The sequence below is a fragment of the Salvelinus namaycush genome, chromosome 2 (assembly GCF_016432855.1).
Source record: "Salvelinus namaycush isolate Seneca chromosome 2, SaNama_1.0, whole genome shotgun sequence".
Classification (NCBI taxonomy): Eukaryota; Metazoa; Chordata; class Actinopteri; order Salmoniformes; family Salmonidae; genus Salvelinus; species Salvelinus namaycush.
Window position 1 is genome coordinate 72891591 of NC_052308.1, and position 16879 is coordinate 72908469.

The 16879-nt window shown below is 44.3% G+C and overlaps 1 protein-coding gene across 1 annotated transcript in view; it reads right to left on the bottom strand.

The window, feature by feature from the left end:
* The window catches only part of LOC120023395 (voltage-dependent P/Q-type calcium channel subunit alpha-1A-like), a 147624-nt gene that overhangs the window by 12382 nt on the left and 118363 nt on the right, over positions 1–16879 (bottom strand). Inside the window, exons 42-43 of the mRNA XM_038967409.1 lie at positions 11756–11901; positions 8879–9014 (exon numbers count right to left, since the gene is read on the bottom strand). Of these exons, the coding sequence (XP_038823337.1) occupies positions 8879–9014; positions 11756–11901 (282 nt within the window). The remainder of the gene's footprint in view (positions 1–8878; positions 9015–11755; positions 11902–16879) is intronic.

Sequence of the window (16879 nt, forward strand, 5' to 3'; positions counted from 1 at the left end):
CTTTTGACCAGAGCCCTACAGTATGGGATCTGGTCAAAAGTAGTGCACTACAAAGGGAATAGGGTGCCAGGTGGTCTTAAACTACCACACTACCGATGCCACACTAAAGCTTTTCAGATACAGTATAACGCAACATATTCCACTACTAAACACTACTACGCTTCTATGCTACCAACACACACACACACACACACACACACACACACACACACACACACACACACACACACACACACACACACACACACACACACACACACACACTCCTCTTAGTGTGTGTGTGTTTCTCTCTTACACTCATATACTCAGTCATACACCAGACAACACACTGCTACAGTCTTACAGTAACCAACAGACAACACACTGCTACAGTCTTACAGTAACCAACAGACAACACACTCCTACAGTCTTACAGTAACCAACAGACAACACACTGCTACAGTCTTACAGTAACCAACAGACAACACACTGCTACAGTCTTACAGTAACCAACAGACAACACACTCCTACAGTCTTACAGTAACCAACAGACTTGATGACAACAGACAACACACTCCTACAGTCTTACAGTAACCAACAGACAACACACTGCTACAGTCTTACAGTAACCAACAGACAACACACTGCTACAGTCTTACAGTAACCAACAGACAACACACTCCTACAGTCTTACAGTAACCAACAGACTTGATGACAACAGACAACACACTGCTACAGTCTTACAGTAACCAACAGACAACACACTCCTACAGTCTTACAGTAACCAACAGACTTGATGACAACAGACAACACACTGCTACAGTCTTACAGTAACCAACAGACAACACACTCCTACAGTCTTACAGTAACCAACAGACAACACACTGCTACAGTCTTACAGTGACCAACAGACAACACACTCCTACAGTCTTACAGTAACCAACAGACAACACACTGCTACAGTCTTACAGTAACCAACAGACAACACACTCCTACAGTCTTACAGTAACCAACAGACAACACACTGCTACAGTCTTACAGTAACCAACAGACAACACACTCCTACAGTCTTACAGTAACCAACAGACAACACACTCCTACAGTCTTACAGTAACCAACAGACAACACACTCCTACAGTCTTACAGTAACCAACAGACAACACACTGCTACAGTCTTACAGTAACCAACAGACAACACACTTCTACAGTCTTACAGTAACCAACAGACTTGATGACAACAGACAACACACTGCTACAGTCTTACAGTAACCAACAGACAACACACTCCTACAGTCTTACAGTAACCAACAGACAACACACTGCTACAGTCTTACAGTAACCAACAGACAACACACTCCTACAGTCTTACAGTAACCAACAGACAACACACTGCTACAGTCTTACAGTAACCAACAGACAACACACTCCTACAGTCTTACAGTAACCAACAGACAACACACTCCTACAGTCTTACAGTAACCAACAGACAACACACTGCTACAGTCTTACAGTAACCAACAGACAACACACTGCTACAGTCTTACAGTAACCAACAGACAACACACTCCTACAGTCTTACAGTAACCAACAGACAACACACTGCTACAGTCTTACAGTAACCAACAGACAACACACTCCTACAGTCGTACAGTAACCAACAGACAACACACTCCTACAGTCTTACAGTAACCAACAGACTTGATGACAACAGACAACACACTCCTACAGTCTTACAGTAACCAACAGACAACACACTGCTACAGTCTTACAGTAACCAACAGACTTGATGACAACAAACAACACACTCCTACAGTCTTACAGTAACCAACAGACAACACACTGCTACAGTCGTACAGTAACCAACAGACTTGATGACAACAGACAACACACTGCTACAGTCTTACAGTAACCAACAGACAACACACTGCTACAGTCTTACAGTAACCAACAGACAACACACTCCTACTGTCTTACAGTAACCAACAGACAACACACTGCTACAGTCTTACAGTAACCAACAGACAACACACTGCTACAGTCTTACAGTAACCAACAGACAACACACTCCTACAGTCTTACAGTAACCAACAGACAACACACTCATACAGTCTTACAGTAACCAACAGACAACACACTGCTACAGCCTTACAGTAACCAACAGACTTGATGACAACAAACACACTCCTACAGTCTTACAGTAACCAACAGACTTGATGACAACAAACACACTCCTACAGTCTTACAGTAACCAACATACTTGATGACAACAGACAACACACTCCTACAGTCTTACAGTAACCAACAGACAACACACTCCTACAGTCTTACAGTAACCAACAGACAACACACTGCTACAGTCTTACAGTAACCAACAGACAACACACTCCTACATTCTTACAGTAACCAACAGACAACACACTCCTACAGTCTTACAGTAACCAACAGACAACACACTGCTACAGTCTTACAGTAACCAACAGACTTGATGACAACAAACACACTCCTACAGTCTTACAGTAACCAACATACTTGATGACAACAGACAACACACTCCTACAGTCTTACAGTAACCAACAGACAACACACTGCTACAGTCTTACAGTAACCAACAGACTTGATGACAACAGACAACACACTCCTACAGTCTTACAGTAACCAACAGACAACACACTCCTACAGTCTTACAGTAACCAACAGACAACACACTGCTACAGTCTTACAGTAACCAACAGACTTGATGACAACAAACACACTCCTACAGTCTTACAGTAACCAACAGACTTGATGACAACAAACACACTCCTACAGTCTTACAGTAACCAACATACTTGATGACAACAGACAACACACTCCTACAGTCTTACAGTAACCAACAGACAACACACTCCTACAGTCTTACAGTAACCAACAGACAACACACTGCTACAGTCTTACAGTAACCAACAGACTTGATGACAACAAACACACTCCTACAGTCTTACAGTAACCAACAGACTTGATGACAACAAACACACTCCTACAGTCTTACAGTAACCAACATACTTGATGACAACAGACAACACACTCCTACAGTCTTACAGTAACCAACAGACAACATACTGCTACAGTCTTACAGTAACCAACAGACAACATACTGCTACAGTCTTACAGTAACCAACAGACAACACACTCCTACAGTCTTACAGTAACCAACAGAAAACATACTGCTACAGTCTTACAGTAACCAACAGACAACATACTGCTACAGTCTTACAGTAACCAACAGACAACACACTCCTACAGTCTTACAGTAACCAACAGACAACACACTCCTACAGTCTTACAGTAACCAACAGACAACATACTGCTACAGTCTTACAGTAACCAACAGACAACACACTCCTACAGTCTTACAGTAACCAACAGACAACACACTCCTACAGTCTTACAGTAACCAACAGACAACACACTCCTACAGTCTTACAGTAACCAACAGACAACACACTCCTACAGTCTTACAGTAACCAACAGACAACACACTGCTACAGTCTTACAGTAACCAACAGACAACACACTCCTACAGTCTTACAGTAACCAACAGACTTGATGACGCCAGACAACACACTGCTACAGTCTTACAGTAACCAACAGACAACACATTTCTACAGTCTTACAGTAACCAACAGACTTGATGACACCAGACAACACACTGCTACAGTCTTACAGTAACCAACAGACAACACACTCCTACAGTCTTACAGTAACCAACAGACAACACACTGCTACAGTCTTACAGTAACCAACAGACAACACACTGCTACAGTCTTACAGTAACCAACAGACAACACACTGCTACAGTCTTACAGTAACCAACAGACAACACACTCCTACAGTCTTACAGTAACCAACAGACAACACACTCCTACAGTCTTACAGTAACCAACAGACAACACACTGCTACAGTGTTACAGTAACCAACAGACAACACACTGCTACAGTCTTACAGTAACCAACAGACAACACACTCCTACAGTCTTACAGTAACCAACAGACAACACACTCCTACAGTCTTACAGTAACCAACAGACAACACACTCCTACAGTCTTACAGTAACCAACAGACAACACACTCCTACAGTCTTACAGTAACCAACAGACTTGATGACAACAGACAACACACTCCTACAGTCTTACAGTAACCAACAGACAACACACTGCTACAGTCTTACAGTAACCAACAGACAACACACTCCTACAGTCTTACAGTAACCAACAGACAACACACTCCTACAGTCTTACAGTAACCAACAGACTTGATGACAACAGACAACACACTGCTACAGTCTTACAGTAACCAACAGACAACACACTCCTACAGTCTTACAGTAACCAACAGACAACACACTCCTACAGTCTTACAGTAACCAACAGACAACACACTCCTACAGTCTTACAGTAACCAACAGACTTGATGACACCAGACCAGAGTGAGAGTACATGGTTTGATGACAATGTGGGTGAGTATGTGTGTGTGTGTGTGTGTGTGCATGCCAGTGTATGACGGCAGCCAGATGCTTTATTGTACTGTGAACACATAAACAAAACACGTGGGTGTGTGCGTGTGTTTTTGCTGCAAGATACCGTCCTGGGGATTGCGCGACATTTTGGTGAAAGCTTTTCTTAAAATACACAGATGTTTGAGGTAAAATAGGTACCACCGGTATTGTCCTTCTCAGTTCACACCCTCTCCCAACAAGCCAAGACCTCTGGCCACAGCAGACAGCAGACAGACACACCAAGGCTACTATGGGAATGAGCATGGATAGGATGGATGTAATGGGGATGGGAAGCACCCCAGAGGAAGGAGGAAGGAGGGAGAAGGGGGGGAGGATGTGAGATGAGGAGGGCTAGGCAAGTATGTGCTTTGTGGATGAAAGACGTATTCAGACTGCTCTGTTACCCAATATTTCCATGATAATATTTCACTCTTTAAAGCAACACGATCTCACTTTTTGATCCAATTTGATTTCAGATTCAGACGTTTATCCGCGTTTCTCAAAACGTTAAATTTCCAAAGTTGGTCCAAACGTTACATTTCTAAATGGTTTTTGACACGGTTGATGGGTAGAGCCTCCTGGCAAGGCGCCTTGCGTCTGGTTAAATGTAGGCATTCATTTTGAATGGTTAAGGGTTTGGGTTCAACATTTTAAAAAATTGTGTCTGCACTGGGATTGAACATGTGACCCTCTGACCCATCCCCAACACCCAAGCCTACTTGTTGGTAACGGTGCTCACCGTTGCCCAAGTGGCAGGTTCTGAAGGCATCTCCCAACGTCCTTGGGACATGGATGGACGTTCAATTTCAACGTTAATCTTGAGTGACCTGGCTGCTTTAAAGCTGGAATCCTTAATGGTGAAACTGACACGTCCATTTATAGTTTTACAACAACAAAGAAGTTACCACAAACATCGAATACTGTTTTCTCCCCTCTGACATCATTTCACGCGCGATAGAAGAGGGCAAAATGTACTGGAATTTTTGCTGCACTCCTCAGCTCGGCAACAATATCAATAACAACGGACAATGGGGCTGCTCCCCCCTACTGTGGATTCCATCTTTCAGTTAGCATTAGCATATCTCCATGCTAATACTTAGCTCTTTAAGTTAGCATTAGCATATCTCCATGCTAATATTTCACTATTTAAGTTAGCATTAGCATATCTCCATGCTAATATTTCACTATTTAAGTTAGCATTAGCATGCGCCAGACTGTAATCACCACCCTGTTAAGAGTGTAAGGAACTAGTTTTAAAGTGATACATCACTCCAAAATGTTTCTAAGACATAATACTTTACCAGTAGTAGTCTTAAAAAACAGGGGCTTGACACACACACACACACACACATTTTAAAAAAATGTATTATTACTTGTATTTTTCTAGTTGTATTGTTTGTATATGATTGTATTTTCAATGTGTGTGGCTGTCCTTGTCTATCAGTGTATCACTGTTTTGTTACTTCTCATGTTTAGTGTTTTTGTGGACCCCAGTAAAAATAGCTGCTGCCTCCGCAAAAGCTAATGGGGATCCAAATAGACTAAAATAAACAAATACAGGTCAGAGTGGATAGTCAGAGCGAGGAAAAGGAGGAGGAGGACGGAGGGGAAAGAGTGGAGGGATGAGGAGGAGGAATGGAGGGTTGATGATGATGATGATGATGATGATGGGGATGAAGGTGCTCACTTGGTTGTCGTCTGAGAGGCGGGGCATGGAGATGGTCCGACCATGCCTGTCCATTCGCATTGGGTGACAGGGCTCAGTGTCCGAGTACCCGTCCCGCCCCATCTCTCTCATCTCTAGCGTCTGCAAAAAAGAGACCAGAGGGTGCGTGACCACTGCCGACTCGGGGCAGGAGTCTCAGAGCGAGGGGCCTTTAGATAGTACTAGAATGAGTGAATCCTAAGTGATTCTATAATTGTATATAATTCTATGCTTTTTAACTATTCTATAGTTAGTTGTGTAATTCTTATTCAATAGGTATATTGTCTTGTCTCCACTGGCCAACTTGGCTGTGAAGTAACCATAAAATAAGGAAGCCTCTCTATTGTATGTCTGTTTATCTGGTCCTTCAACGGGCAGCAGGGAGCAGTATGTAGACATCCTTTCCCACAGAACCATAGATACTGTAACAGCGTTCATGTACAGTGAATTCAAAAAGTATTCAGACCCCTTCACTTTTTACACATTTTGTTACGTTACAGCCTTATTCTAAAATTGATTTTTTCAAAATGTATCCATACCAATCGACACACAATACCCCATAATGACAAAGCAAAAACAGTTTTTTATAAATTTTAGCAAATGTATTAAAAACAAAAAACAGAAATACCTTATTTACATAAGTATTCAGACCCTTTGCTATGAGTTCATTGATCATCCTTGAGATGTTTCTACAACTTGATTGGAGTCCACCTGTGGTAAATTCAATTGATTGGACATGATTTGGAAAGGCACACACCTGTCTATATAAGGTCCCACAGTTGACAGTGCATGTCAGAGCAAAATCCAAGCCATGACGTCAAAGGAATTGTCTGTAGAGCTCCGAGACAGGATTGTGTCGAGGCACAGATCTGGGGAAGGGTATCAAAACATTTCTGCAGCACTGAAGGTCCCCAAGAACACAGTGGCCTCCATCATTCGTAAATGGAAGAAGTTTGGAACCACCAAGACTCTTCCTAAAGCTGGCCACACGGGCAAACTGAGCAATCGGGCGAGAAGAGCCTTGGTATGGGAGGTTACCAAGAACCCGATGTTCACACTGACAGAACTCCAGAGTTCCTCTGTGGAGATGGGAGAACTTTTTGGCATGAATGCCAAGCGTCACGTCTAGAGGAAACCTGGCACCATCCCTACGGTGAAGCATGGTGGTGGCAGCATCATGCTGTGGGGAGGTTTTCCAGCGGCAGGGACTGAGAGACTAGTCAGAATTGAGGGAAAGATGAATGGAGCAAAGTGGAGAGATATCCTTGATGAAAACCTGCTCCAGAGTGCTCAGAACCTCAGACTGGGGGAAGGTTCACCTTCCAACAGGACAACGACCCTAAGCACACAGCCAAGTCAACGCAGGAGTGGCTTCGGGAAAAGTCTCTGAATGTCCTTGAGTGGCCCAGCCAGAGCCCGGACTTGAACCCAATCGAACATCTCTGGAGAGACCTAAAAATAGCTGTGCAGCAACTCTCCCCATCCAACCTGACAGAGCTTGAGAGGATCTGCAGACAAGAATGGGAGAAACTCCCCAAATACAAGTGTGCCAAGCTTGTAGCGTCATACCCAAGAAGACTCGAGGCTGTAATCGCTGCCAAAGGTGCCTAAACAAAGTACTGAGTTAATGGGTCTGAATACTTATGTAAATGTGATATTTCCAGGTTTATTTATTTATACATTTGCAAAAATGTAAAAAAAAACTGATTTTCCTTTGTCATTATGGGGTATTGTGTGTAGATTGATGAGGATTTTATTTATTTAATCCATTTTAGAATAAGGCTGTAACGTTACAAAATGTGTAAAAAGTCAAGAGGTCTGAATACTTTCCGAATGCACTGTCTCTCTATGTTTTTATACAGTACAACAAAACACACAAAACATGCATATCTATGGTTCTTCACTAATTTGACTGAGAGAGATGAGACCAGAGTGGGCTTGGCACAGTCCAACAGGGAGAGAGTGGGGGGAGCCCATCTACCACCCACCTGTAGGCCCAAGACTTGGTTTGAGCCAGGGGGCAGTGAGGATGGGCCAAGAGATGGCATGAGAGTGTTGGAGAGAGACGCGAGAGAGTGAGAGGACAGAAAGAGAGTGCGTCAGTAAGCTGTGGGAGGCTGAACATAGTTACTTCACTGAGTGACAAGTAGAAAGAGGGAGAGAGAGATAGATTGAAGAGGAAGACCTTGAGCGGGTCGACACAAACAGTCCAAAAGTTGACTCAGAGCAGCACAGCTGAAGAGGGGTGGAATATTGTCTATCTCTTGACCAATCAAGCCCTTCTCAGTGAATCACTGGGCTAAATATGACAGTCTGTCATTTCCTTCTACCAGGAATAAGGATGTAATATATACCAAGGGAGTGACATTCTCCAGAACATGTGTTGTTAACAACTTACCGGAATATAAGCTTTATACATCTTTATATATCAGATATCTTTATCCTGCATTGCATGACTGTAAGTTATCATTTAGTGTAAACCTATGACATCATCATGTTTACTCCTATAGGACACAATGGAACAACTGTAGGCCTATACACTAACAGCCACTGTATTGTCTCAAAACCTCAATAGAATCACAGTCGGGCCTCAGTTTGCGCGGTTACTGCGTTACCACGGTGACCTGCGTGTGTTTGTTATATGTTTGTGCTGCGTTACCTGGGGGTTGTGTCTGTTGTCATGGAGATGGTCGGGGTAGGGTCTCTCTGGGCTCCAGTTGCCCGTCTTGTTAAACATCTCCTGAGCTTTAGCTGTCACCCACGACTGGCTCTCTGTCATCCCCCCCTCTGGAGGTCTGGTACACACACAAGCACTCGCACACACACACACACACACACACACACACACACACACACACACACACACACACACACACACACACACACACACACACACACACACACACACACACACACACACACACACACACAAATGCAGACACGGAGGAGGATGTTAGTGGCTTATATACTGTATACGCACAAACACAAACCCATATATGCTTGCACGCACTCATAAACACACATACACACACACACACACACACACACACACACACACACACACACACACACACACACACACACACACACACACACACACACACACACACACACACACACACACACCAACTCAAATACATACACCTACTCAATCACACGCCTATGCAAACATGCATAGGTATACATGCATATGTATGTTTGCGAATACACACAGTCACACACACACAGACTAAAACACACTCAAATAAAACCACACTATCTCTTCGATAATTACAAATACAGTACAAACACACACAGACACAGGTCTGACGGCACCAGAGAAATAAGGACACAGAGACACACAGAGAAGGAGAAGGAAGACAGAGAAACACAGAGGAGACAGAAGACAGAGCGACACACAGAGAAGGAGACAGAAGACAGAGAAACACAGAGGAGACAGAAGACAGAGCGACACACAGAGAAGGAGACAGAAGACAGAGACACACAGAGGAGACAGAAGACAGAGCAACACACAGAGAAGGAGACAGAAGACAGAGACACACAGAGGAGACAGAAGACAGAGACACACAGAGGAGACAGAAGACAGAGCGACACACAGAGAAGGAGACAGAAGACAGAGACACACAGAGGAGACAGAAGACAGAGCAACACACAGAGAAGGAGACAGAAGACAGAGACACACAGAGGAGACAGAAGACAGAGACACACAGAGAAGGAAGACAGAGAGACACACAGAGAAGGAAGACAGAGAGACACACAGAGAAGGAGACAGAAGACAGAGAGACACACAGAGAAGGAAGACAGAGAGACACACAGAGAAGGAGACAGAGGACAGAGAGACACACAGAGAAGGAAGACAGAGACACATAGAGAAGGAGAAGGAAGACATAGAGACACATAGAGGAGACTGTAGACAGGAACACACAGAGAAGGAAGACAGAGAGACACACAGAGGAGACAGAAGACAGAGAGACACACAGAGAAGGAAGACAGAGACACACAGAGAAGGAGAAGGAAGACAGAGACACACACAGAGAAGGAGACAGAATACAGAGAGACACACAGAGAAGGAAGACAGAGAGACACACAGAGAAGGAGATGGAAGACAGAGAGACACACAGAGAAGGAGAAGGAAGACAGAGAGACACACAGAGAAGGAGAAGGAAGACAGAGACACACAGAGAAGGAGAAGGAAGACAGAGAGACACACAGAGAAGGAAATGGAGGACAGAGAGACACACAGAGAAGGAGAAGGAAGACACAGAGACACACAGAGAAGGAGAAGGAAGACACAGAGACACACAGAGAAGGAAGACAGAGACACAGAGAAGGAAGACAGAGAGACACACAGAGAAGGAGAAGGAAGACACAGAGACACACAGAGAAGGAGAAGGAAGACACAGAGACACACAGAGAAGGAGAAGGAAGACACAGAGACACACAGAGAAGGAAGACAGAGAGAGTCATTGGGGAACGCAGCAGCTAAAAAGCCCAAACCGTGTAGAAACCGAAGAAACAGACCCCGTGAGAGACATTTACAAAGCGTTTGTATGTGCAGGTTGTATGCTTGTAATAATCATTTGGGAGGGGGGAAGTGCTTATATTAGACACAAGTGTGTTATACAAGTGTTTTTTTTGTTGCATATCCCAACTCCCCCTGAGACACCCGCAGAGAGTGGGGTCACGGCCAGGGTCACCATATCCCAACTCCCCCTGAGACACCAGCAGGGAGTGGGGTCACGGCCAGGGTCGCCATATCCCAACTCCCTCTGAGACACCCGCAGGGAGTGGGGTCATGGCCAGGGTCCCCATATCCCAACTCCCCCTGAGACACCTGCAGGGAGTGGGGTCACGGCCAGGGTCACCATATCCCAACTCCCCCTGAGACACCCGCAGGGAGTGGGGTCACGGCCAGGGTCGTCATATCCCAACCCCCCCTGAGACACCTGCAGGGAGTGGGGTCACGGCCTGGGTCACCATATCCCAACTCCCCCTGAGACACCTGCAGGGAGTGGGGTCACGGCCAGGGTCACCATATCCCAACTCCCCCTGAGACACCCGCAGAGAGTGGGGTCACGGCCAGGGTCACCATATCCCAACTCCCTCTGAGACACCCACAGGGTCGTCATTGTACAGCACCCCTGGAGGAATTAGGGGTAAGTGCCTTGCTCAAGTCACACTTTTTTCTCTCACCTTGTTGACTCTAGTATCCGAACCAGCAACCTTTTGGTTGCTGGCCCAGTGCTCCAACCTCGAGGCTACCTGCCTCCATACCTGCATGTGTGAGTATGAGTATATGTATTCTACTGTATGTATGCATGTGTGTGTGTGTGTGTGTGTGTGTATCTACAGTATGCATACTGTGAGTGTTGGCATGCTTACGTATGTATGTATTTGTGTGTGTATATGTACATATCATGTACGCATATGTATAACCCATCACTACTACTCACATGCTGTTAGAGTCGTGCTGGGTGTGTGTGCATGTGTGTGTGTGACAGAGAAAGAGAGAAAGAGTGTGTACGGTTCTACTCACATGCTGTTGGGGTCGTGCTGTGTGGCGGGGAGGCCGTTGACCCCTGGCATCCCTCCTCCCGTCCCGTCGGGGCCTCCCCCTCCTCCCCCTTCTCCTCCCCCGGGGGAGGGCGGCTCCATGCGCTGAAACATTAACGGTGTTCGGTTCTGTGTGAGATACAACATGGCCTCGGGCTGGCATCAGACACACTCAGGCAGGGACACACACACACACAGAGGAAAGGAGAGGATGCACCGCAGCATGCTCCCACCAGGTGGCACAATTGGGTAAAGTAATGGTTTAGAGGTTAGAAGTTGCCTAGAGTGGGAAATTGAAGCTCTGGAGAAGGGCGGAGGGGCTGGCTTTTGTTCCAGCCCAGCACTAAGTATAGATAATAGTCACCACTAAACTAGCTTCAGTTTTTCAATACTAGCCACTAACAATTTAAACTTCTTCCACTGGACAGCTGAAGCAAGTCACACAATGTTTCTTGAAAAATGACCCTTTCTAGTTGGTTATTATTTAATTGGTGTCTAAACTGGGGACTCGCTGATTATTTGACTGAAACAAATACTTTGGCCCTCCAGAGCTAGAATTGCCCACCCCTGCTTTAACCACAGATCTAGGATCAGATTACCATAACCATCTGATAACCTTCACCATTGGGAGAATTAAGACCTGATCTGATCCTGTGTCAGTCAGAGCTTAGTGGCAACCAGAGCCATATATTTAAGCAATAATGCTCGATATTGGTATATGGCCAATATACCACGGCTAAGGGCTGTGTCCAGGCACTCCGCATTATGTCTTGCATAAGAACAGCCCTTAGTTGTGGTATATTGGCCACATATCACAAACCCCAGAGGAGCCTTATTGCTCTTATAAACTGGTTATCAAAGTAATTAGAGCAGTAAAAACAAATGTTTTGTCATACCCGTGGTATACAGTCTGATATACCACGGCTGTCAGCCAATCAGCATTCAGGGCTCGAACCACCCAGTTTAGAAACGTATAAATACCAGGGTTAGGGTCAATTCCATTTCAATCAATTCATAAAGTTCCAATTCCACATTTTCCTCATTGAAAAACATTGAAGAGAATTGGGATTTCACTGCACTTCCTGAATTGACTGCAATTGAAATGGAATTGACTCCAACCCTGATATATACACATAGTGCTTTCAGAAGGTATTCACACCTCTTGACTTTTTCCACATTTTGTTATGTTACAGCCTGCATTTAAAATGGATTACATTCAGAAGTTGTGTCACTGGCCTACACACAACACCCCATAATGTCAAAGTGGAATTATGTTTTTTGAAACTTTCATAAATGAATACAAAATTAAAAGCTGGAATGTTTTGAATCAATAAGTATTCAACCCCTTTGGTATGGCAAACCTAAATAAGTTCAGGAGTAAAAATGTGATTAAGAAGTCACATAATAAGTTGCATGGACTCACTCTGTGTGCAATAATAGTGTTTAACATGATTTTTGAATGACTACCTCATCTCTGTACACCAAACATACAATTATCTGTAAGCTCCCTCAGTCGAGCAATGAATTTCAACACAGATTCAACCACAAAGACCAGGGAGGTTTTCCAATGCCTCGCAAAGAAGGGCACCTATTGGTAGATGGGTAAACATGTATCCCTTTGAGCAAGGTGAAGTTATTAATTACACTTTGGATGGTTTATCAATACACCCAGTCACTACAAAGATACAGGCGTCCTTCCTAACTCGGTTGCCGGAGAGGAAAGAAACTGTTCAGGCATTTCACCATGAGGCCAATTGTGACTTTAAAACAGTTACAGAGTTGAATGGCTGTGATAGGAGAAAAGTGAGGATGAATCAACAACATTGTAGTTACTGCACAATACTAACCTAAATGAATGAGTGAAAAGAAGGAAGCCTGTACAGAATAAAAAATATTCAAAAACATGCATCCTGTTTGCAATAAGGCACTAAAGTAAAACTGCAAAAAATGTGGCAAAGAAATTAACTTTATATCCTGAATACAAGGCATTTAGTTTGTGGCAAATCCAACACAACACATCACTGAGAACCACTCTTCATATTTTCAAGTACGGTGGTCGCTGCATCATGTTATGGGTATGCTTGTCATAGGCAAGGACTAGAGAGTTTTTTTATACAAATGACCGGAATAGAGCTAAGCACAGGCAAAATCCTGGAGGAAAACCTGGTTCAGTCTGCTTTCCAACCGATATTGAGAGACAAATTCACCTTTCAGCAGGACAATAACCTAAAACACAAGGCCAAATATACAATGGAGTTGCTTACCAAGACCACGTTGAATGTTCCTGAGTGGCCTAGTTACAGTTTTTGACTAAAAGCGGCTTGAAAATCTTCGGCAAGACTTGAGAATGTCTGTCTAGCAATGATCAACAACCAACTTGACAAAGCTTAAAGCTCTTAGAGACTTACCAGAAAGACTCACAGCTGTAATCGCTGCCAAAGGTGATTCTAACATGTATCGACTCAGGGGTGTGAATACTTATGTAAATGAGATATTTCAATATAAAAATGTTAATACATTTGCAAACATTTCTAAAAACATGTTTTCATGTGTCACTGTGGGGTAGAAAAAATATATACTTAATCAATTTAGAATTCAGGCTGTAACACAACAAAAATGTGGAATAAGTCAAGGGGTTTGAATACTTTCTGAAGGCGCTGTATATGGCTCTGGAGGAAAATTCTACTTCCTCCGTCAAAACAGCTCCTCAGCAGTCCTTTTTGTTGTTTCGCCCATATATGGAGTGTGGCGGGAGCAGGGAGGTCTTCCATTGGCTGGTCTGTGGTGGTGTCGATGGCTACATGACTACAGATGCCGTCATGTTCATCCAAACCAAAAGCTAAAATGTTAACGGCTAAATGAATGGGTGTGAACCCGGGTTGTAGCGTGCTCGCTAACAGTGAGTTCTTCTGGGAAAATTAGTTTTAATATACTAACATATGAAATGGGATATGGAGGACGAGGTACAAAACTAGTGCACTATTTTCCCTAGAAAGCACGTTCATGAATACCACTGAAGATTCACAGAGACGGTTTTGTTACATGAGCGTCCAATGGTTACATCAGGAACCTCAGCTCAACATCCAAACAACCAACCAGAGATGACGGAATACACAGACAGGAGCACACAGAGAGGGGAGAAGGGTTCTGGTTAGACAGGCCTGATGACAGTCAACCTAGATTGACCAATCAGGGAGGGTTTGAGAAGCCAAGGTCCCGCCCCCCTCCTGGAAGAACAAATCGAGTCAGAGGGACGAGGGGATGGATGGACAGACAGATAGACAGGGAGAGAAAGACGGAGGGAGAAGGAGGGAATATGCAAAAGAGTGATAGAGGAGTGACATAGATAGTGAGTGATACATAACACAATGTATAGAAAGGTACAGACCTGGGGCAGGCACAGAGAGACATGGTAAACAGTGGTAGAAAGACACATTACAACAGTGAAAAGGCAGGCAGTAAAACAGTGGTAGGAAAAGACAATAGGAAAGACTGTATATATATATACATATATAAATAATAAACTATATCAATTGGAAAATAGATTAAGACATAATGAAAGGTAGTATAACAGTTGTAGGGAGGAGGGAAGGAGGGAAGGAAGGAAGGAAGAAAAGAAAGACAGAGTTAAGGAAAGAAGGTGGGAAAGATTGAAGGAGAGATGACGGGAAGGTGCAGAAGATTGAAGGAGGGAATAAGGAGAGAAGAGCAGGAGTGATGGACATAAAGAAAGGAATTAAGGAGGGAAAGAGTACAACTGAGAAATGAAAGAGGGAAGAAGGGAAGGAGGGATAGACAGAAATACATAGTTTGTCGTTGTGCACCACAGGCCAGCTGGTGATGTTGAGAAGGAGGAGCCTGTCTGGAACTGGACAGTCAGTGCAACCAATGAGATGACAGCATTCAGGAGGATCATACCAACTCATAGACGGGGTCTAAAATATCGTACACTCCATTCACCTAGGGCCCGATTGAGACTTGAGATAAGTAGACTTAACATGGACTTAAGTCAATAAAACATGGACATAAGTCAACTTTTTTTTACTTAAGTCCATGTTAAGTCAACTTATCTCATGTCTGAAAAGCGCCCCTACTGAATACCCACAGATCCTTAACCCCGCCTCATGGACTTGATCTTGGATAGAATAAAACGGGTGCCAATTCTGTTTTTATAAAACCTCCAAGAAAACATCTAAGAAAGGTTGATTTTGGGGTGAACCATTACTTTAACTTCAGCCTCCAAAGGCAGATAGAAACCATTAAAAGCTGTGGATTGCAGCACTGGAGCCACAGGAGCAATGGGGTATCCCGGGGAATGGAGAAATGTGGAGCCACAGGAGCAACGGGGTATCCCGGGGAATGGAGTAATGTGTTAGAGAAACAGTGCACATCACATTAAGAGGTAGTGCATTTACACAGCATTCATAGACAACAGGAGTGCATACGTACATTGGCCATGTTGTATCATTATTATTCATATCAATTTCAAAACAAAACAGTTTAAAACATCTCCCCCCTTCTCCTCACCACGACACCATTTAACCCCCCATGCTTAAAAAGGGGAGGGGTTCAAAGAAGGCCTTAAAGGGGCAATCTGCGATTGAGTTTTATTGTTTGAACTGCAGATTGCCCCTTTAAGTAAATATACAAGTGGTGGGTATGATGGGGGTAAAGTAATGGGTAGGAGGGGGGTATAGTAATGGTAGAGTAAAGGTAAAGAGATAGCAAGTGGAAGAGCCAGGCCGGGCGTCAGCCTACGATAGCCATCCATCATGCTAACTGGGAAACAGGCAGAAACAGCCTGGTGCAGGAGTAGAGAGAGAGAGGTAACTGGAGTTAGCATGCTACAGGGGTAACCCAGGACCCGGCAGAAACAGCCTGGTGCCGGAGTAGAGAGAGAGAGGTAACTGGAGTTAGCGTGCTACAGGGGTAACCCAGGACCCGGCAGAAACAGCCTGGTGCCGGAGTAGAGAGAGAGAGGTAACTGGAGTTAGCATGCTACAGGGGTAACCCAGGACCCGGCAGAAACAGCCTGGTGCCGGAGTAGAGAGAGAGAGGTAACTGGAGTTAGCATGCTACAGGGGTAACCCAGGACCCGGCAGAAACA